Source organism: Centruroides vittatus, unplaced genomic scaffold (genome assembly GCF_030686945.1).
Source record: "Centruroides vittatus isolate TY-2023 unplaced genomic scaffold, ASM3068694v2 contig_1109, whole genome shotgun sequence".
Classification (NCBI taxonomy): domain Eukaryota; kingdom Metazoa; phylum Arthropoda; class Arachnida; order Scorpiones; family Buthidae; genus Centruroides; species Centruroides vittatus.
Window position 1 is genome coordinate 312,720 of NW_027120710.1, and position 22,051 is coordinate 334,770.

The following is a 22,051-nucleotide window of genomic DNA, read 5'->3' on the forward strand; positions in this document are numbered from 1 at the left end:
AATTTTTACTGTTATTTTGTAATCAATGCAATGTAAACACTATTTCCAAGATAAAGAATTAAATTAATAGCATCTGCGATTGTTCACAGTAATTTTAAAGATACATACATAATGTATAGATATATATCTGTTTAAATACAGAAATAAACTTTCCTGAATTCATATATGTGAATACACTAATCATGAAAATTTAAGTGTTTTACTTCCAAGCTGTTTTAGAGAAGAAAAAATTGCTCTATAAGAATGTCACTTCCATTACTTAACATTTCGTTTCTTCAAATGAAATTTGTCAGATTATTGCTCAATCATCAGTAAAATTTGTGAAATTTAGTAAAGAAGAAACATTAATTAACTATTGAAAATTATACTGATAAATGATTGTTTGGAATTAAATCACTTTTGTAATAAAAATTAAGCTTTAATACATTTTTTATTAATTAATCAGACATTGAATTTGCTCAAATAGTATTGACTATAGTAAGATTTTTCACAAATTAAAAAACAGCATTATAATCTATTAAAGAAAAAACCTGATGTAAATAAATTGCTTTATTTAATTATATATCCATTTATGTCTAGCAATCATTAGTTTGTTACAGATAATAAAAACAAAGCCAAATTATAAAAGCTTATAATATTTTTAAATATGGCTCATTGCATGCCTCAGAATATATTTTCTTGAAAAAAAAAAAAAAGTAGAACAACTTTCCAGACCATTTGTTTGAAATGTTTGAATACCAGTTTAATCATCAGACCAGTTCAGATTGGATCTGCAGAAATTTTCACAGGAAATTTGATCTGGATATATCCCACTCCATTCCTATTTGTCTCGCATAAAGTGAGCCAAGCAAAATCTATGACAGATATGGAAAGACTAAAGAAAAGAGATATGTCCAGCTAGTGTCTTTGTTCATATCACGTTTTTTTTTTTTTACATAGTACTGAGATGTTTGGAGAGCTCATGCTGATGTTTTCAATGTGTCTTAAATTTTTAATTAACTTCAATCAAAAATATATTTTCCTCTTTCTTTTAAAATCTTTCAGGCAGCATTAATTTATTTCTTAAAACTTTTTATAATGTTAAATTTTAAAATTTTTCATTTTTTTTGGTCACGCATAATTACTTGTTACACACACTTAAAATTAATTTTACAAAACAATATTAAATGAAACCGTTAAATAATTTTTGTGTGATTTAAATCACAATAATTGTTATGAAATGATATGAAATAAAACGCGGCAAAGACTTTCCAGATAACTAATACAAGAATACAACAATAACCTACATAATTTGCAAAATAAATTGCAAAGATTCGGTTAATAAATGAAGAACATTTTTATGTAAAGTAAGCGGCAATTTATGAAAGTGAGTGAGTTGTTGTTATATTGTAGTGACTTGTTAAAAAATTTCATTTATTTTATTTAAAATTATATAAAAATAAAGAATTACTTCTTTTTTATCATTGTAACTGAATGCAAGATATATCTATAAAAACGGAATGTGCGGCACATTGTTTATTAAAAATGAGAAGCACTTTCAACAGCAAACTTCTTATCATGTATGCAACACTTTTTTATATTATAACTACACAAAAATTTCTGTATTTTTTTACTTTTTTCTTTGAAGTGTAAGAAAAATTAAGTGACCAATGTAAAAAAGTTCAAAATATTTCAACCATAACAATTATTCTTATACGCATATTATTATTATTAATTATTATTATTAAAACTTAATAAAAAAATTGCTAAATATTGCTACAGTAGAGATTATTGTCAATTAACTATACTAACTTTGGGCCTTATTCTATTGCTTAACATTATTAGATTTAATCAAATCTATTATTTGAGACAGGATTATATCAATAATCACTTAAATTATATCCTAATTTAAATACATCAATATTACAAGTGATTAAGATTTACAATGATACAGCTTGGACAGGACATAAAATATGTTTAAAAAATTTAATACTTTTTTCCTATATTGTAAACTGTAATTCAATTATACTATCATTCTGAAATACAGTTTAAGATGTCAAACAAATTTGTTTAAACTAAATGTACATTTTTAGGTGTGCATCCTCAATGGTACAACAAACATTTGAGATAAAGTTTTTATTTAACCTTGTGGAAAAACCATTATTTATTATATGCTGTATGATTGAGGATACAAACTTTAAAAATATAACAACCTTCCTAACAAGTCTTTAATATCCTTCATCAGAAGTTAATTGTTAATCTCTGACAAACATTAATATTTTAAAGTGTTTTAAGTTAAATAAACTTATTTGACATCTTAAAAACTGTTTCAAAAAGTCATTTTTTGAGACATTTCCCAGAATCAAAACAATTTTAAACTAAAACAGATATACTTTGAATTTCACAAGCATTAAAGGAAAGATATGTTATTTCTGATGTGCACAAAATCAATTTTTGTTTTTACAATGTTTATTTATACACATTGAAATTCTTTACTTAGTAATAATTTTAAATACCTTATTGATATCACTGATTTTCTTTTCTCTGTGAGAAATTATTTTCTGGATTGGACACAACAGACTGCAAAAACTGTGCAACTTCCACTTTTAATTTGTCAAGTTCTTTTTGCAACTGTTGATTTCTTTTAATCAAGGCAATGGTTCTTAAAGTTACTTGCATCAAATTATTCCTGTGAAGCATTTCGGAGGCTCTCTGTAAACTTGTCTTTTTCTGATGGGCTGTTTCTGGTGGAATATTCTCACTGTTAACATCATTAACTTTGCAAGATATTTGTTGTTTAGTCCTTTTAGCAATGGGATATGAAAAATCACAACAATCTAATTTTTCTAAACTGATATCTTCAGGTAAAGAAAAAGCTCTTTTCTTCAATACCATTTTTAAATTGTTCAAATCGGGTGAATTCAGTGACCCGTGTTGATCTGTTGCATCTTCTCCAGTTTTACTAAAATTGGCTTTATCATTAATTATGTGGGGATTACATAAATTTTCTGAGATGATTTTTTTCCTTGTATGATTCTATACAAAACAAACGAATAAATATCATTAAACCGTTGAAGAAATAAAACCCAATTATGATAAAATTTATAAATTAAATAATTTACTATAATTTAAATATGAATTAATAGAGTTTAGTAAAGTGATAGTGTTATTTTGAAACTCCCTTAGACACATTTTCAAAACTATATTTTCCAAAATATATGAAGGAAAAAATATCATATATTGACACTGTGTAATGACTTGGTAAAATTTTGATGTAATGCAATATTACATTTTATTTTTCTGAACCAGACTTCACAAATATGTTATAATTTGGTAATTAATAAATTATATATTCTTTATCAAATCAACAAAGCTGGAACTAGTAACATCAAATCAATACCTTTCCAGCAAGAGATTTATTTAAGATGTAAATGAACAAATGTTTTTGGTTATTTCATACATCTGCTTCAGGTTTACTGAAGCAGATGTATGAAATACCTGAAGCATTCAAATAACACAATGTTCTGAAATTCCACAACTGAATGTTTAAATATGTTCTACAGCATTACTGTTTAAGTTTAAAATATTCATAACATACGGATATATATACTTTTAAAATACAAAGTGTGACTTATAGATATCAAAATATTATTATTGAATATAAATTGAATGTATTATAATTAAGTACAGATCATGCCTTAATAATTTGTATTTTCTTTTGGTATAAAGCTTCCCCTTTTCTTGAGGGCTATTCTAGGCACTGGAAATGGAATCAGTCTTTATAGTTAATGTATTCACTTTTTAATGTCATTTTGTAGTAGTAATTTATATACTATGGGGTTTCTGAGGAAGCAATGTTTAGTGTCCAAATATTTAGCTATTTGTTTGTAACTGGCTGAGAATCTATGATTGTATATATTTATTGTCTGTAATTATCTGTCTATTTAATGTAGCCAGTGATTGTGTGTTGTGTTCTTTGAGTGTGGATGGTTCCTAAATTGGTCTTCTATTCTAAGAGCTAGGTTCTTATCAGTTTTTTTTAATGTAACCATGTGTTGTAACTACTCTTTATAAATGTATATTCTTGGTTATGATACTTGTGATATCCAAGCAGTGGGAGTGTGTTCTTCTGATTAAAGTTCTGAATACCACTATTTTATAAGTAAAGAGTCATATGACTTTGATGGTATGAATAATCAGTGATAATCAAGTTTATAAAATATCTGTGTTAACAAACCCATTTTGGACTGTAATATCTGTCTAGATAATGAGCTGTTGTGTTGCTACATATTCTAGATTTAAAGTCAGACATTAGACAAAAAGATTATTGTTAAAAGTTTCTAACACCTGTGGGATATTTGGTTTTGCTTTCCATATGATCAACACGTGGGCATTTCCAACTCCTGCTCAGAAAAGATATGTTCTTAGAGAATGTATTGACACTGCCTTGTGCTTAATATTGAAGGGGAAGCATATATGAAATGGCAGCACTCTTAGCTGTTTGCACCATGGAGGAGTAGTGAGCAATCATCAGATTTTTGTGGTTGAAGGTGTGAAACTTCATGAAATTCACAGAAGAATGATATAACAATATGGAGGTACCTGCATTGGTGAGAGAAGAGTGTACAAGTGGGCAAATATGTTTAAAAATATGTGAGAAACACTCCAGTTTTCCAGCATGGCCATCACTTATGAGAAGGAGGGTTATGTCGATGCTATTATTCATGAAAACAGATGCACTTCCTTAGAAGTTTTGACTAGGAAATTGAATGTCTATATCAGATTTGCACCTATTATTGTCACAAACATTTTCTAATGGCATTCTTCTTCATGATAATGCAACCTTCATATGGTTGTTGCAGCTCTTGACACCATTTTGAGATTGAGATCTTACAGCATTCCCCATATAGCCTTGGCCTCACTTATTCTGCCTATTTTGTGTTTGGACCCTTGTAGGATGCTTTTAGAAGATAACATTTGTAAATGCTGACAAGATTATAGAAGCAATGCATTCCTGGCTAAATGAACAACTGAAAGCATTTCTTTCTGATGGAATAAAGTTGATGCAATGGTGTGAGATGTGAGAATGGTGTGAGATTGAAAAAGAGAATGATTATGTAGAAAAATGGCATATCATTTGTATCTTTAATTGAATTATATATGTAAAAATGTTTAATTTGTTGTTACTTTTTAAATGCCTATGTCATAAAATACTGTGTCCTTTCTAAATTATCCAAGATGGCAAAGTGTATGTCAATAAGATTAGTAACAATGGAATGTTTAGGAATTCTGTAATGTACCAGATGTAATTTTGTGCTTATCAGAAGGCAAATAAGTTTACGATAAATGCATAACTCAAAATTTCCAGTATGGCTGAGGAAATGGATATTAAACAAAATACATCAGTTTCTTTTTTGATAGTGTTATTAGATAGGAAAACTGCCATTGAGAGGGTACATAATTATTTTGTAATAACAAGGAGAAGAGGTGAGAACAAACAGTAGCAGTGACAGATATTAAATTTTTGTAAAATACAGATAGGATTGAGTCAGAGCTGGGAAAAGATAGAGAGTTTGGGTATGGCATTTTTAACATTAATAAAGTTAAAAGAGAAATTATTTTTAAATGAAACAGGATTTAAGCACTTATGCAGAGAATAGATGCAATGATGTTTTAAATTGAGAAAAACTATTATACAAAAATATTTTACAAAAAGTTTATCGTAATGAAAAATTAAAATTAATTATTGCCTAACCTTCAGATCAAAGACATTTCAGTCATTAAAAATACATGTATATATTCTGAGTGTTCAACAGAAGATTATGCTGTTTTATATTTTTGTATTATTATTTTCATAGTGTTTATAATACTACTTACTGTTTTAATAAAGAAAATCAAAATTAAAAGTAAGAGATTATCTCTGTTTCATATAAAGAAAATTATAAATTAAAGTAATTAGAGCTTGTAAAATTTTAAAACCCTACATACTTTGAATAGAAATATCCATCTTCTGGAATATACAAATCTTTATAATTTCAACTGATAACATTTTAAACATGTCATTTCAAGTCACAATAAAATATAACTGTTATAAATTCATTACACACTTTACAGATGGAATGGTTGAAAATTTAAATTATACAAATTTATATTTGCTTTAAACATATGCTATGTTATAATGCGAAAGAGAATATTTCTATGTAATTAAGTCTTTACTAGCCTACATAAATTTTTTTACTATTTAATACTTTCAGCCTTTTTAAAAGCCATCTTTGGGTTTTTACATTAATCTGTACAAAAATAATTCAAAACATAAAAATTTTACACATTATTTATATACATAAGTTAATTTATGGAACTCATTTTAATTTGTTAAATTAATTTTTGCATAGATAAATACAAAGCACAAAGATGGCTTTTTAAAAAGTCTGAAAGTACTAGTTATAAAGAAAGTTTATGCTTGTTGGTAAAGATTTAATTATATACAAATCATAACATATAATTTGTATCTTGATTTGAACAAGCGGATAGTTTTTATATGACAAAAACATTAAATTTTAATTGTTTTAAGAATTTCAACAAGATTTACACTATTTAAAAATGTATTATCAAAACAAAATAATACCTCTTCATTTTCAACAGGTAAATTTTCTGATTCATCATTTATTTGTACTTCTTTCACATCTATTTTAAGAGAGCAATAAAAAGTAAATTTCATTCAGTATAAAAATTTAGTGAGAAACTTAAATACTATACCTGTTTTCTCAATTCCTGATGGTAGTTCTGTACCTAATTCGCAGATTTCGTTATTTTGCTTATGCCCAGATTTTCCTTCATCAGCTGATTTATTCGACATTGTAATGCTAATTAACCATTGACAATCAGAAACTCAGTCTGAAAACAATAGATTATTATTATTATAAATGGATAAACAGATAAATATTGCATAAGTTTATGAAAAAGTATGGATCACTGCCAAAATCGAATAATAATGCAATAATGTTAATCTATAATTTATACTTTATATTTATGATCTTTATCAAAATTCAATATCTAGCTTTCCAAATATCCTACTTATAAATAAAAAGTAGTTTCAAATGCTACATTCTGGGAAGACTATTACTATACTTGGTCTTTCAAAAAGAATGCTACTATTTTAAATTATTGTGATTTTGTTAATTATTATCCAAGAAGTATGTAATGTATACCAATCCATAGTCTGAGTTTCATCTTCCATCTTCATTCAAATGTCTTACTGTCTATGACTCTATCACCTTTAGGAAGCACTGTAAATGAAAATAGTGACTTCCCGTAGAGAAGTCATTTTGTAAAAATATATCACTCGTAAAACCAACACCAGCATATAACAAGAAAAGAAAAATTTACGAATGTTTTCATCTATGTGAAATAGACATCCTCAGGTATATACAATATCAATATACCTGAGGATGTCTATTTCACATAGATGAAAACATTCGTAAATTTTTCTTTTCTTGTTATATGCTGGTGTTGGTTTTACGAGTGATATATTTTTACAAAACCCAGTTATTGAGATACATTGATGTCATTTTGTGTTCTGCAGTTTGCAAAGTTAAAATCACTCATCATCATACAATGTGAGTAATCTGCAGGAGCCACAGAATTGTGGCTGACACAGGAGGAGTGATGATGGACACATCATGGTAAATGTAAGAAGAATTATTCAGTATGCTGAGTATCATTCAGATGCATGCTGTGCAAAGTGAAGTACATGCAGTGTGAAGATGTAGTGGGCAAACATGAAACTTGGGCAGTTTTCCAATGTTTCAATGTACGTACATTACAATGTTCTCAGATAATTAGCGTAATTACAGAGTTTATTTTTAAAAAACCTGTTTTTGGCTTTTTTTCAGTAACTTATCACACAACGAATTCTTATTGACATAAGCTTTATTAATGGAAATGCATTTCAGGTCTTAATGACCCCCTTAAAGACATGAAATGCATTTCCATTAATAAAGCTTATATCAATAAGAGTTCCTTTGGGTGATAAGTTACTGAAAAAAAGCTAAAAACTTTAGGTTCTTGTAAAAAACCTCAAAAACCAGTATTGGAACAATCAATTAAAATAATTACAGTAATTTAAAACAGTAGCATTCTTTTAACCTGTCCCGTGTTATTCCTGAAATATCTTGGGCCATAACCTTATGACCTTGACTGGTAGACCTGAGATATCTCGTTTCTGCTTAGGAACATTTTTTTAACATTAGATGTCGCTACTTGTATGGAATTCCAAAATTAGTGACTCATATCACAAGAATCGTTATTATCTAGTTTTTGCACAGCAGGATATTACAAAACACAATAATAGGATTAGATGTTCAGAAGAAATAACAAAGGAAAATAGGCCATTAGTTAGACTCTGTTTGACATGGCAATGGCTGGAAGAAATAGTGCTCTGAATAAATCAGAAATGATTGAGTATTTGTTTAATTTAGGTTCCGATGATTCTGAATTATCAGATAGTAATGATGAAATTGTTCAAAGTGAGAATTTGAGTAATGGTGGTAGTAATAATGATCATCAAAAACCAAGTACAAGTGGATACAGAAACCGACCTTGCAAATATGCTTGCAGAAATAGTAGTGCAAAACGTCCACGTTTTAGTAATAATGACGGTTGGATCTGTACAAACTTTACAAGCCGTCAAGTTAACAGTTTCACGGGACAAGCAGTAATTCAATGTAAGTTACAAAGTGATGCTATACCATTTGACTGCTTCAATGTATTTTTTGATAATGAAGTTGTAGACAAGATTGTTGAAGAAACAAACAGGTATGATGATACTTTGATGAAATGTGACAATTTACATAAAAACAGTTGCATGTTGCATAAAACACTGGAAACCTACAACAAATCCAAAAATTAGAAAATTTTTAGGTCTTATTATGATTACAAGTATTATTAGAAAACCTCACCTAAGTATGTATTTTACAACTGTAGATGTTTTTTTCTACACCATTTTTTCCGAGTGTGATATCAAGCAACCAATTTCTGCTTTTATTGTCATGTTTGCATTTTACAGACAATGATCAAGCATTAGGAGGTGGTGATAAATTGCATAAATTATGCAGTGTTATCGATCATTTTCGCCACAGATTCAAATATTCTTACATCCCAGATGAAAATAAGTGTGTAGATGAAAGTTGTATGTTATGGAAAGGTAGACTGGGATTTAGGCAGTATATATCTAGCAAGTGTGCTTGTTTTGATGTAAAAAGCTTCAAAATTTGCGAGTCACGAACAGGATATGTTTGGGATTTTTTAGTTTACACAAGGGCTACAACAGAATATGGCAATTTTGAAGGTGGGCAAGGTGAGAAAGTTGTTCTTACATTATTAGAACAGTTGCTCGGTAAAAATTACAAGGATTTTCAGACAGATTTTTCAACTCGCCGACATTAGCTAAAACACTTCTCGATGAATAAACATATGTATGTGGAACTGTGAACAAAAATTGCTTTGAAATGCCATGCAATTTTCCTAATCATAAATTGAAGAAGGAAGGTGAATTTATGACATGTCAAAAAGATCATTTGTCTGCATTTTGTTGGAAAGATAAGAAGGAAGTGTTGATGCTAAGTATAGAGTGATAATGAATTCTCAGATTCTGGTAAACATAATAGACCAGCAGATAATAATGAAGCCAAATTGTGTTCTAGACTATAATCATAAAATAGGTGGAATTGATCTGTGTGACGGAGTGATAAACAATTATCCATGCATGAGAAAAATTGTGAAATGGTATAGTGTTTTTTCATATGTTGGATATTGCACAGTGTTTTGTATCAACAACTAACAAAAAAACAGATGTCATTTCTTGATTTTCTTACGGCTGTTAACAGAGAAATTATGGAAAAGTTTCACACAAGCAGACATGTACCCAGTCGTGGTCTACTGTCACATGAAAATCCATTGCATTTATCCGAACAGCATTTACCTAGCCACATACCATCAACAGAAAAAAAAATATTCAATCACAGTTTGTAAAGTATGTTCAGCAAATAAGAAGCGAGTAGAATCACGTTACCAGTGTGAACAATGTTCTGTTCCACTATGCATTGTTCCTTGCTTTTGAAATTTATCATATAACAATTAACTTCTAAAATTTTTTGTTTTTACATTTATTAATATGTCTATTTTGTGTGTGCAAAATATAAAATAATTTGGAATGATACAATAGCCACAATTATTTTTTTTTTCCTAAAATGTATGATTGCATTAGGCTTAACATCAAAAAAATTCAACATGGAGCAATGCGACAGAAAAATATTCAACATGCAATAGGTTAAGAAGACCATGTGCATGTTGTGATTCAATCTGAAAACTGAATGATTATTAATTACAATGTAAATTTTTAAAAATTCTAAAATTTAGAATACTAGAGAAAAATATATCTTTATTTTCATCACAGGTATAGACAGATGGTGTTTACTATGATTTAAATCACTGGTTCTCAAACTTATTTTGACCCCGCCCACTTTGAGATTAAAAAAATTCCTAGTGCCCCCATATCTTTTAACTTGCTTTTTTACATTACCATCTGTTGCGTATCTTAAAAACAGGATCTAGGATAGATAGGATGTGATCTATATCCTATTTCTGAGATCAAAGAATGTTTCAATGAGAGGAAATAAAACTCATACTTAATCATATTTAGAAGTATTTTTATTAACATTAAAAGAAGGCTTTGAATTTAAAACCTATCTAATGTGAAGGATGAATCTGATGTATTTCGACCAGTTTGTTAATATCAGGGTCGAATTCACTTAAAATCAGCCGTAAGTCGCCGCGTTCAGTAACTTGCAGCCGATTTCTGTTTTTAGTTAGCAACGTTGCTACAGCACTAAATCCACGTTCACACAAATACGACGATGGGAATGCTAATCAGAAATCGTTGAACAACTGACCATAACTCAGGGTACAGTTGAGAGATTTGCTTCTGCAACCAAAATTCTTGTAGACATTCTTGAACTTTCATTTTTAGCATATTTATGCAATAATGTTATTATAATAAGTTCATTCATGCTATAAGTCAATGTGTTAGAAATATTCAGGTTGTGATCTTCAATAAAAATTAAAAAATATATAGATTGTCAGCATTTTATATATATTATAGTCAGATTTTTATAGATAGAATTTGTCTGCCACCGCCCCTCTAGATTTTCTTAATGCCCCCTAATTTCCTTTGAGCCTTATACTGCCCCCCTGAAAGCCTCCAGTACCCACAAGGGGGCGTTATCGCCCACTTTGAGAAACGCTGATTTAAATGAATACTCAAAATCTTTTTCTTTGTGTTGACTCAAGTTCAAGCAGTCATCATTGAGAAATTTCTAAACAGCAATTTATCATCTCATTCCTTACTAAATTTTCAATTTTATTAAACCTTGAATAAAATATAATTTATAATATAATTAAGATTTTCAAAATTTCAATGTTTTTCTTTAACCTAATAATATTTATCTAAAAAATAAATATCTTATATCTGATCAGTATAAAAACAGTGCTCCTGTCAACATCAAATATTACATATTGAGACATCAATTTTTCTGACTGTTCAATGTCATAGCTAAAGAAAGAATTTTATCAACAGTATGATTAAAAATTATATATATATATATAATCTGATAATTAACAAGCATTTCCACTTTTATTATTCAAAGCATCTTCCCATTAAATTTAATTCAATTCTGTGTTCAAAGTATTTAAATTTAAAATTGTAAACATAGAAATACACAAAACAACAACAGTATAAATACACTCAGCAGAGCACTTCATCATAGCACATAATTTTATATTTCTAACAAACTGTGTTGGTGTTTTACATACTTTCTGTAGTTAGATTAAAAATAATGTCTGTTTAAAAACATTATTTATAACAGACCATTTAATGAAACTATGCAAAACACATAATACACTAGATGCATTAAATACTAAAAGCTAAAGTACTCATTAAATTTTGAATTATTTATATAATTTTAATTGTATCATCATCTGTCAATAAAACCATATCCAAAGTTTTCAAAGAACAAGATGTCTGCATATGTTCAAAGCCATTACTGTTGAACAGAGCATTGGAGTTTACTTTGAATTATATAAAATATGCTCTATGATAATCTTACTGAAATGATATGAGTGGGAGAAGTAGAGCAAAGTATATCTACAACTGCAATGTTCAACTACATACATTATTGTTCTGAACGTATAGTAACAGAAATTAATTCTCATTTATTTGAAGTTTATAAAAAATTTGAATGTTTGAATTGAATTTCATGCATGTTTGAGATAAACAGTTGAACCTGTATATCTCAAAATTTATTTGTTCTCTCTGCATTTTCAGCCTAAATTCAATATATTTTCCATGTTTATCTCAAATTATGGACTGAAGTGTCAATTACAAATTCAAAGTTCAGTGATTACATTTTGATAGCATAAATTTTAGTTGAGAAACATCTCTTGTAATATAGTACATAGTTGCAATTAACACTGTATTTCTCTGACTGGCTATGAATTTGGCTTGCATCTTACTAGTTGAAAGTCAGGCATCAGAAACTCTTGACGAATTATTTCTGTTAAGGTATGTCAAAATCTTTTATTTATATGTAATACAGATATGTGCTGTACTTGCTATTGTACTAATAAAACACCTTACCTTCAGTCATACCTATTATTGTTTACTATGTAGGAACATCATATCTCAAAATTTTTTTGTCATTCCCATGAGATCCAACTTAGACAGGTTCAATCGTTTTTGCTATTCTCTCATTCAAATGTAAGATATATATATTTTTCTATGGCACACTTTATAATTTTTATAGAAATTAAGATAATATTAAGAGACTCAATGGCTCAAGAAATTAAAAAATTATTGTAGAAGTTTGTAAACTTATAAATCTAAACAATTACTAAAAATGATGAATAAACTACAGTCAAACTTGGTTATAATGAGCATTAATGAAACAGCAAGCTTTCCTCATTATGACAATTACTCATTTTATCTGTGAAGAGCAATGACGTACGTAACTAAGGAGAGAATGGGCGGCTACATTGGGCACAAACATGTAGCGTTACCCAAAGGTGGGAAAATTTTGTAGCTATACCACTGATAATTAGTGAAACCACCTTTTAATTTTTAATTCTGAATAAGTTGATTAAAAATATATATGTATTTAATTACATTATACCATATTTTTATTAATGGTTATATAAACTACAATATAATTAGTATTTAACAATTTATTTTTTGTAATTAATGATAATACTAATTAAAAATATGTCCAATTTCAATTAGTCTTTTTATCTACAAATCTTAAAATTAATGATTGCTTTATTTTTTCATAATGTCGCATTGAAAATGACAAAAAAATCTTTCTACACACTTAGACATTTTTAGCATCACATTCTAACTCAGGAATAATTTCTACTTTTTCATAACAAGAGACGTTTTCTTATCTTCATAGACATCTTTCTCATATAAGGGTTTGTTTCTAATGAGAGTATATGGTAATTTTACAATCATAGTGATGATTAGGTAAGTTGGCAGGATAGGGCTAAAAACAAGGGAGACAGTCTCCAAAAAGGAAGTTAAGTGATATCAAGGAATTATTTATTATGACATCATCACAGTGCTGTGCTGCAAATTTAAATCATATTTTTAATTTATTTCAGTGAAAACATATGCTCACCACCTCAAATTAGTATTGGCTTGCATCTATACATCACACTTTTCCTTTAACAAAAGACTCATGCTGGTCATCTATCTAACACCTTTCGAGGAAAAATTTTTGAATTGAAATAACTTGACATCCAGTTTGGGCATCCTACCCCTAAGGTTCCATATCTGATCTCATCTCCCATCTATACAACTCCATTCTTGAGATTAAGGAAAGATGGACAGATGATAGTAGGAAATTATAGGTCTACAATTTTTTCAAATTGCAGCCCAAATAGTCCTGTAATCAATGCAGGTCATAAAACTAATTAAGCATTATAAACATTGTAATTTAAGAATTCTTTTTAAAAAGTTCAGAAATTTTGCAATTACATTTAAAAAATATTTAATGTTTTAATACAACCCAGATAGTTATGAACTAACTTAATTACTTTACATTTTTATTATTTATTACTTTTGACTTTTTAATGTTTTTTTTACAACTTTCACTCATTTTACAGTTTGGTCTTTAGTTTCATAATTATCTTCATTAACTTTTAATGAACATTATCAGTCTATAACAGTGTTTTTCAACCTGTGGGTCGCGACCCCCGGAGGGGGGTCACAAAGTCTTACACGGGGGGTCATGGGTAAAAGAAAACGACAAGTGTTTGTAGGTCCTACACTACAATAAAAAGAAAAAACGTTACTATTTGCAGGGCTCTTGCGACTTCTTTGCACAGTACAATTGGTTTTTTGATCGATAGGTCTCAACAGAAAAAAAATTAAATATGTAGGTTTTAAAATCACTGACATAGTTTTAATATGGCCCTAGGGAGTCGCCAGAATTTTTTAACTTGTAAAGGAGTCGCGTATTCAAGAAGGTTGAAAAACACTGGTCTATAATATTGCTTTTATTAGCTTTACCATCTCAATTCTTGCTGTCATTGATGTCCCATATTAATTCTTTTATACTCTTTTCTTTGCATCATATATATTATTTCTGTTTCCAAAAGAGCAATAATACTGTATTTGTAACATGCTGATACCCTGTTGTGCTAAGCTATTTTTAGCAACATTTAAAAGATTAGCCCATCATAATCATGACAACTCAGAAAACACTTTGAGAAGAAAGTCTATTTGGTGACACTTGTAGGTGTTAAGAGAAAGCAGAAGATACAAAGAAGGAAGCTGAGTTGAACACATCCATCCAAAAGAACAACAAAAGCATTACTGCATAAGAGAACCAGATGGCATAAATTCAATCCTAGTAGGAAGGGGGAAAAAAGACATTAGTATCAACTATATGATTTTGTATCATCATTTATAAGTATTACAATAAAATATTTTGCATTTTAATCAGTCAAATTTCTCCTTCTTTTGCCATTTTTAAATGAGATAATTTCTAAATTCCTCTCTTTTCATTCATTTGAAACATTTTATTTGCTGTGTTATATTGGAATAATGCCACATTTTTCTCATCCACTAATTACACTATAACAATTTGCTTTAACTATCTTTTCACCGCTTAAGATAGACATGTCAATTATAAAACAATGTTCTATTTTTCTTTCTTACATCTGTATAAATATCTATTTATCAACTTTTCATTTATTGAAATTTATTGTCATCTTTCAGAATATGCTTCTTAATAATTTTTTATGACTTTCGAATCCCATACTATTTCATTCTGTTGAAAGTTTTAAATAAGAATATATTTAAATTTCAGCCATTAGAATATACATTATATATAAAGGCTTGTAAGCATATTATTGAGGTAAACTTTTACATATTTAGAATATAAGCATCTTCAAGCCTACATGACTCAACTTCAAAGCTTAACTATTTCTAAAAGAACAACATTAATTTAGATTCTAAATTTAAATATTTAAAATTATTCTGTTCACATCCTAGTAAAATATGAATTTTCTAGATTTTACAGAGAACAGTTGGCATTGGGTCTGAAGTCAATAACCCAGATCGCAAAAATAATTGGTTTGCTCTTAGTAGCAAATTCTCATTTTTGCACAACACAAACTGTTTAACTTTGTCTGAAACAATCAATCTTATTAACAAAAATAAACACAAGTTATCAAATTTGTGTTTATTTTTGTGCTTTACTCATCAAAATTTTATTAATGTTGAAAGACAGAAAGACATCTTAAACCTTTATCTATGCATGACAAAAAAATAATTTATTTCATAACCCACAGAAACTGCAAGAAAATATTTCTTTGCACTTCTAAATGCTAAAGAATATTAGTACAAGGAATGTATACAACTGATTTTCTTTTGGAGTGCCGCCAGTATGGTTTGATAAGTGTCTGCTAGAAAAGAAATTATTTACTATATTTGTTTTGATAAACCGTTCATATTTGTATACCAGGATCATTTGACAACATTTGTTATTCTTTGAGCATTAAACTTGAAAATGGCTGAGAAAGTTACATATGATCTTTTGGATATTTTCATAATTTTTGGCATGCCTATTATTTTTCATTTTGACAACGGTAGAAAGTTATTAACAAAGTTATCCAATGTTTTATGTGGCATGTAGCCTGATATAAAGATAGTTTGTGAAAAATTGAGGCACAGCCAGTCTCAGGGAACTGTTGAACATGGAAGCCAAGACATCGGAAATATGTTATAAACTTGCATGAAAATAAATAAAACTTCAAAATGGTTTGGAGGCTTGAAGTTTGTGCAAGTAACAAAAATAAAGCTTACTATGAGGAGATGAAATGTTCACCATATGAAACTACGTTTACTGTTCCAGTGAAAATGGGTACTGCCAGCTCAGTTGTTCCACATAATTTAGTAAACATCATAAACACTGAAGATTTGGAAAAATGTTAAATGCTGGAATTGGAGGAATGTAACTAGAAAGTACAATTGGGTCAGGAAACAAAGCTGCAGAGTTCAGCAAGAAAATACAGTTGGAGCAGACAAAGCAGCAGGGACGCAGCATTTGACATTAGTTGAAACTGAGAAGCAGACCCACCATTACCTCGTGAGAGCTGTGACGTGACTCCAACAACTTCTAAAAAGTGATGCTTTTTTGAAAGACTGCCAAAGAATGTCTTGAAATACAAGCAAAGAGAATAAAAATAGCATTTTATAACAAAATTCCAAAATCTTCAGTTGAACAGAATGTAAGAATCAAAGTGCCAGATATATACTGAGCAAAGATTGATCGAAAATCAATAATAGCTGTTATCATAAATAATGAGGATGATGAATTTTATCAACTTGACACTAAGGTTGAAAAACCAAAGTCATCATACACTAGAAACCAGTTTACATTGTGCAAAGAAAATTTTATCAGCATCAAAAAATTAGGAAAAGAAGAAATTAGTGTATAGGAAGTTTTCACAAACTAGCTTTCATTGAAGGCTAAGGATTCAAAAAGTGCAATTGTTTAAAAACTGTTCAACAAAAAAATGTACAAATCATCTTTGCTGTGCAGTTTTAAATGCCATAATAGTCAACCATGTTGCAACAGTAAATTTTCTCTATCATTACAATTACTTTGATTCTGGTGAAACAGTGTTGTAGTTTATGTTGTTCTATACTGACACAATGAAGTGACTTCTTTCAAACACTTGGCAAAGTGTTTGAAAGAAGTCACTTCATTGTGTCAGTATTGAACAAAATTACAATTACTGTTTGTATAAACATTTGAAATTGTAAAATTTTTTCTATTTTACTATGACCTAGTATTTATTATAACCAATGTTCAACACATAGGAGTATTTGTTTACTGGGAGGCCACAAGATTTGTTAACCTGAAAGCTAAAACCAATACCCATACAAGTAATAAAAAATAAAATAGACTGTAATAAACAAAATTTTAAAAATGTTTTTCAGTTTAAATTTTTTTAAAATCATCATAGGCTACATGGCATGAAAATATTTATGTTATTATTAAAAATTGTGTGTTTCTGAAGTTGCATACTTTCATTTATATTTTTAAGTATATTACAAAACAACAGATACATATGATTACATTTTTCACTCAAGCCAAATAGTAAATCTGGACATTTACCAATTTCTTGGTAAAAGTCCAAATTTACCACTAATTTCTAAGAGTTACTGGGCTTTGGAATTTTGCAGTAATATATATATATATATATTTGTACTTGTGTATACACTGTACATATGTATGTACAAATAAAAAAATACAGCTAAAAAATATTTTTGGAAGGAATTTCCATAATCAGAATTTTAAAAATAAATATATTGGAATCTATAATTCAACATTACATTATAATTAGATAAACAGTAATAAAATCAATATTTAAATACGTATAAAAAGCAATAAAATTTAACAAGAGAAGAAACTATGATTAAAAAAAATAATTAAGTTTAAACAATGAAACACATCACTGATCCAAACTGGAAAATTTTGCAGTTGTTTATAACTAAAAAATTTCAATTTATTTAAAAAAATATTGCTGTCTAAGCAGTAATAAATATCATATTAGAACAATTTTGGTTCTACCTAATGCAGTCTTTTTTTTGTTTTTATCAATGTTTACCTTTTCTTTTGTTAAATTTATTTGCTTTTATAAATATTTAGATGTTGATTTAAAGTCTTCTGTTCAATTGCAATACATTATTAAAATCTAGAGCATAATATTTTTATTATAAAAAAATATAAATGGAAATTAGTCATTTCTTTTTGAAAATAAATGAAGAATTTGATTTCATAAAGAGATGAGTGAGAATACAAGAATGTCAGCAACATACTGCTTATGAAAGAATTAATTTTATGATAATTTTTATATATCAGCTACTATATTTGCACACCAAATGGATTGTAAACAAAAAGAACCGTAATGTTTTTGATTCTAAATCTTCTGGTTATACATGATTAAATAACTCCACTAAGAACCTTCAAAAGTACCAGCACATTAATATTAAAATAATTACAAACTGACAAACATTTCGTTATTTTAAATATATTAATGTGCTGGTACTTTTGAAAATTCTTAGTGGAGTTATTTAATATTTTCGATCTAGTCCATAGAACATTTTCAGGATTTGGCTTCTTAAACTGGAATCACTTCAATGATATAAAATCAAAATCTCTGATAAGAGGCAATTGTGTAACCATAAATCTATAAATACACATTTTCCAATCATTTGAACAATTATCTCTACAAGTATCCTACTGTCAATGATTCTAATGAAACATTATTTTGGAAAAGAAAATTTAGGCTTTTAAATAGTTATAGTTGGACTTATGGCTTCTAATATAGCTTATTTAATTCAAACTATCAAGATAAATTAGGCAAATTAGTTATAAACAAACAAAATTTTGGAACAGTTTTTATTCTGTATAATTTAAACTTCAGGATATATAGGCATTTTATCTATTACTGTACAGAGACTACAGAATATTCAAAAGAAATATTAATTTTCTATCCATATCCTTACTTTTAACTTAAAACAACTTTTTAAACATTCCAATACCTTAAAAATTGCATTAATTATTTTATTCTCTAACATTTTTAGCCATATTTAACCAACCTTCTCAGGTTAAATATAGCTGAAAACGTTAGAGATTAAAGTGACTAATGCAATTTTTATGATATTTTTGGAGTGTTTTATTATTTAGCATCGCATTTCTCAGTAGTTTTTAAACATTCACTCTTTTTGTTTTTGACTCTTCACACAGCAGGCACTAAGAGAGCCAGGCCCACATAAAAACAAATTCTTCGCAAATGACTGAATAAAAATAAATTTTTACCAATAATAGTGTTCAAAAACTTTATATATATGTATAATTATTAATATATGCATCTATAATGTATTTCAACTCCAATAAAACTGAATAAAGTAGTTAAAAATTAATCATATTTTATCAAAATAAAACTTTAAAGTACATAATTCTGAAAAATTTACACTACTGGATACTGGAACTTTGTAAATAACCCTTTCAGAACCTTCTTATTCAGTAAGGTACTGGATAAAAAGGTTCTGAAAGGTTATTTACATAATTCTGACTTTTCCCAAAAATACATTTTTGTTTTATTTTACTGAATTTAATGTTTCTGTCCCCAAAGATGAATTTTAAAACTTGAAAGCATTAGCTGAAGAGTACAAATTTATTTATTTATTAGAAGTACCAATAAATCTGTTTCATTCATTAGTAAATTTAAATTTTGACAATATCTTATTACCATACAATTAAATTAAAATATTAAACATTACAAAATTAAATTGTAAAGCCTTTCCATGGTACAATTACACTCTGAATGAAATAGTTGGACCTTAACACAGCTATAGACCATGTGGTTAAGAGCAAAATGTCAAAGGAATCATAACTCTACTCATGATCCTTGACCAGATAGCCTCCCCAAAATCAGCCTACGACCGGGAGTTGAGTTGCTCCACTAACACTATCACATTTAACTACTTAGTCCAGATGGCTATGCTTAATGAGTAGACAACTTGACTGTTTATGGAGTACTTGACAATATACAGTTTTAGGGAGGTGTGGGGCTTGCCCCACATAGGTGACCAAGTGTGAGCATCAGCAAGCATCAAAGCACACAACATGTCTAGTGTCAGTCAAGGCTTGCTGTTACTCTCCTCGACTGATGCAAAGCATGGAGAATAGACAGTGTACTGGTTCACGGTAAAAACCAACCTTCGGAGGCAAATATATCATAAAGGGACTCGCACTTACAAGTATGAATCCATTGACTTTTTTGCTTATATGGGGGCTTATAATTCTGTGGGTGGAAAATCCCTCATTCACAGTTCACTCTTTCCATGACTTGTATTACTTTAAAATATTAAATATACTTCTTATATAAAAATTTAAACTTTACAAAAGATAAAAGTCATGCAAACGTTATGAGAATAAATCAGAAATTTACATGAATGGCTTATTTTTGTGTCGAATAAGCAATAATGATATCATAATATTGAATAATACGCTAGAAATACGTCAGACAACAAACCCACGTGTAAATTCATCACGAGATTACAGTAAACAGCATATTATTAATACTGCAAGAAAAAAATTACATAATTAGAAATTAATGTAATTTAAATAATAACATGTCTTAATTTGAAATCATTTTTATAATTTATTTTAAATAAGCGACCATTTGCAAAAAAAATAAAAAATAAAAAAATCACCACGCAATAAACAAAATATACATGCGCGGGTTGTAACGAGAATATTACTCCGCAATAGAATATAGAACATTATAATATTAAACGAGATTGCTTTAATATTGAAAATTCGTTGAAATTTAGAGATTTAAAAATAAATTTTGTGATAAAATAAGCCAATTTGTTCATATTTTCGTCTGAAAAACATTAAAATATTTAAATTAGCGTAGAATGGTGTATGAATGTTATCAGCCGACAACACGTACTATAATTTACTATCGTTTGCTATCATTTTAAACTCATAAACACGATTTTAATATAATTTTAAACGTTTTTACTGAATAAAACCGTTAAAAATTAACTAAATTGATCGTTTATAATCGTATTTATTCGTTTAAATATGTAAAATTCCGTATAAAACTCACCCCTCGACAAATTTGACGACCGACAATTTTATATCCAAAACTACCATAGACAGCGGATATAATTGTAGAATATTATTTTATGTAAAATTCTTCAAAAGTGTAAAATTTCTGTTAAATAAATTCGATTTTCTTATATTATTAATGGAAATTTATAAATATATATTTTAATTTATGTTTTTAAATATATTTAATGTTAAAATAATTATTTAATATTCTACCGACGTCACTTAAGAGATTACCGGGTGTTATTTGCAACGTGTGTATATGGACCTCGTGTGCCACTGTGCTTTTCATTTATTCGTGTTTTCATATTAAATCATATTTGGTTTTTGATTATTGATCTGTTTATAATATGCGATTAAGCGTTTAAAGTTGTTTTTAAAATGTTACGTGTAGTCGCGAGAGGAACGTTTGTCCCAATATTATGAAAATCTATTCTATGGAAATTAACTTCACCCTGCGTCCTGTTTTTAATTCAGAATGTAAATAAATAATAATAAATAGCTTCTAAAATTATTTCAAAATTTATAATTGTAGTTTGAATAAAACATAATGTTTTTCTATTTTTTTATTTTTTAACTCTTTCCGTCCTGTGGGCTGAAAGAGTTTTTAAAAAATCAAGGCCTCTTTCAGCAATCCCATTATGGGCTCGGCCAGGCTCGCAATGGAGCGGCCGGATGGTGAGGGATGGACCCGACATATCCCGATGGACTACCCCCTGAAATTTCGTGAGGATTTTTCGATCCATCTGGATTCGATCCAGTCCCCCAGAGCCTTGACCGCTCAGCCATCCGGACGTCAAATTTTTTCTATGTTCAAGAAAGTTTTG

The 22,051-nt window shown here is 28.5% G+C and overlaps 1 protein-coding gene across 2 annotated transcripts; it reads right to left on the bottom strand.

The window, feature by feature from the left end:
• Window positions 1–1,024: 1,024 nt before the first annotated feature.
• On the bottom strand, window positions 1,025–21,278 carry Cipc (Clock interacting protein circadian). Of its 2 annotated transcripts, none has more exons than XM_067271357.1 (4): window positions 21,223–21,278; window positions 6,736–6,873; window positions 6,605–6,663; window positions 1,025–3,015 (listed from the first exon to the last, which is right to left on the bottom strand). In XM_067271357.1, the coding sequence occupies exons 2-4, from the start codon at window positions 6,833–6,835 to the stop codon at window positions 2,506–2,508; spliced, it is 669 nt and encodes a 222-aa protein (XP_067127458.1). In that variant the 5' UTR covers window positions 6,836–6,873; window positions 21,223–21,278; the 3' UTR covers window positions 1,025–2,505. The 2 variants fall into 2 exon arrangements, with proteins under 2 accessions (XP_067127458.1, XP_067127466.1); XM_067271365.1 differs by lacking the exon at window positions 21,223–21,278 and adding an exon at window positions 14,597–14,681.
• Between the last annotated feature and the right edge of the window lie 773 nt (window positions 21,279–22,051).

Bases quoted from the DNA above. Each gene is read 5' to 3' on its own strand.
- Cipc (XM_067271357.1), bottom strand. From the start codon at position 6,835: ATGTCGAATAAATCAGCTGATGAAGGAAAATCTGGGCATAAGCAAAAT. The intron at 6,664-6,735 runs GTATAGTATTTA...CTCTTAAAATAG, and splicing joins ATCAGGAATTGAGAAAACAG to ATGTGAAAGAAGTACAAATA. The intron at 3,016-6,604 runs GTATTATTTTGT...TGTTTTGTATAG, and splicing joins TACCTGTTGAAAATGAAGAG to AATCATACAAGGAAAAAAAT.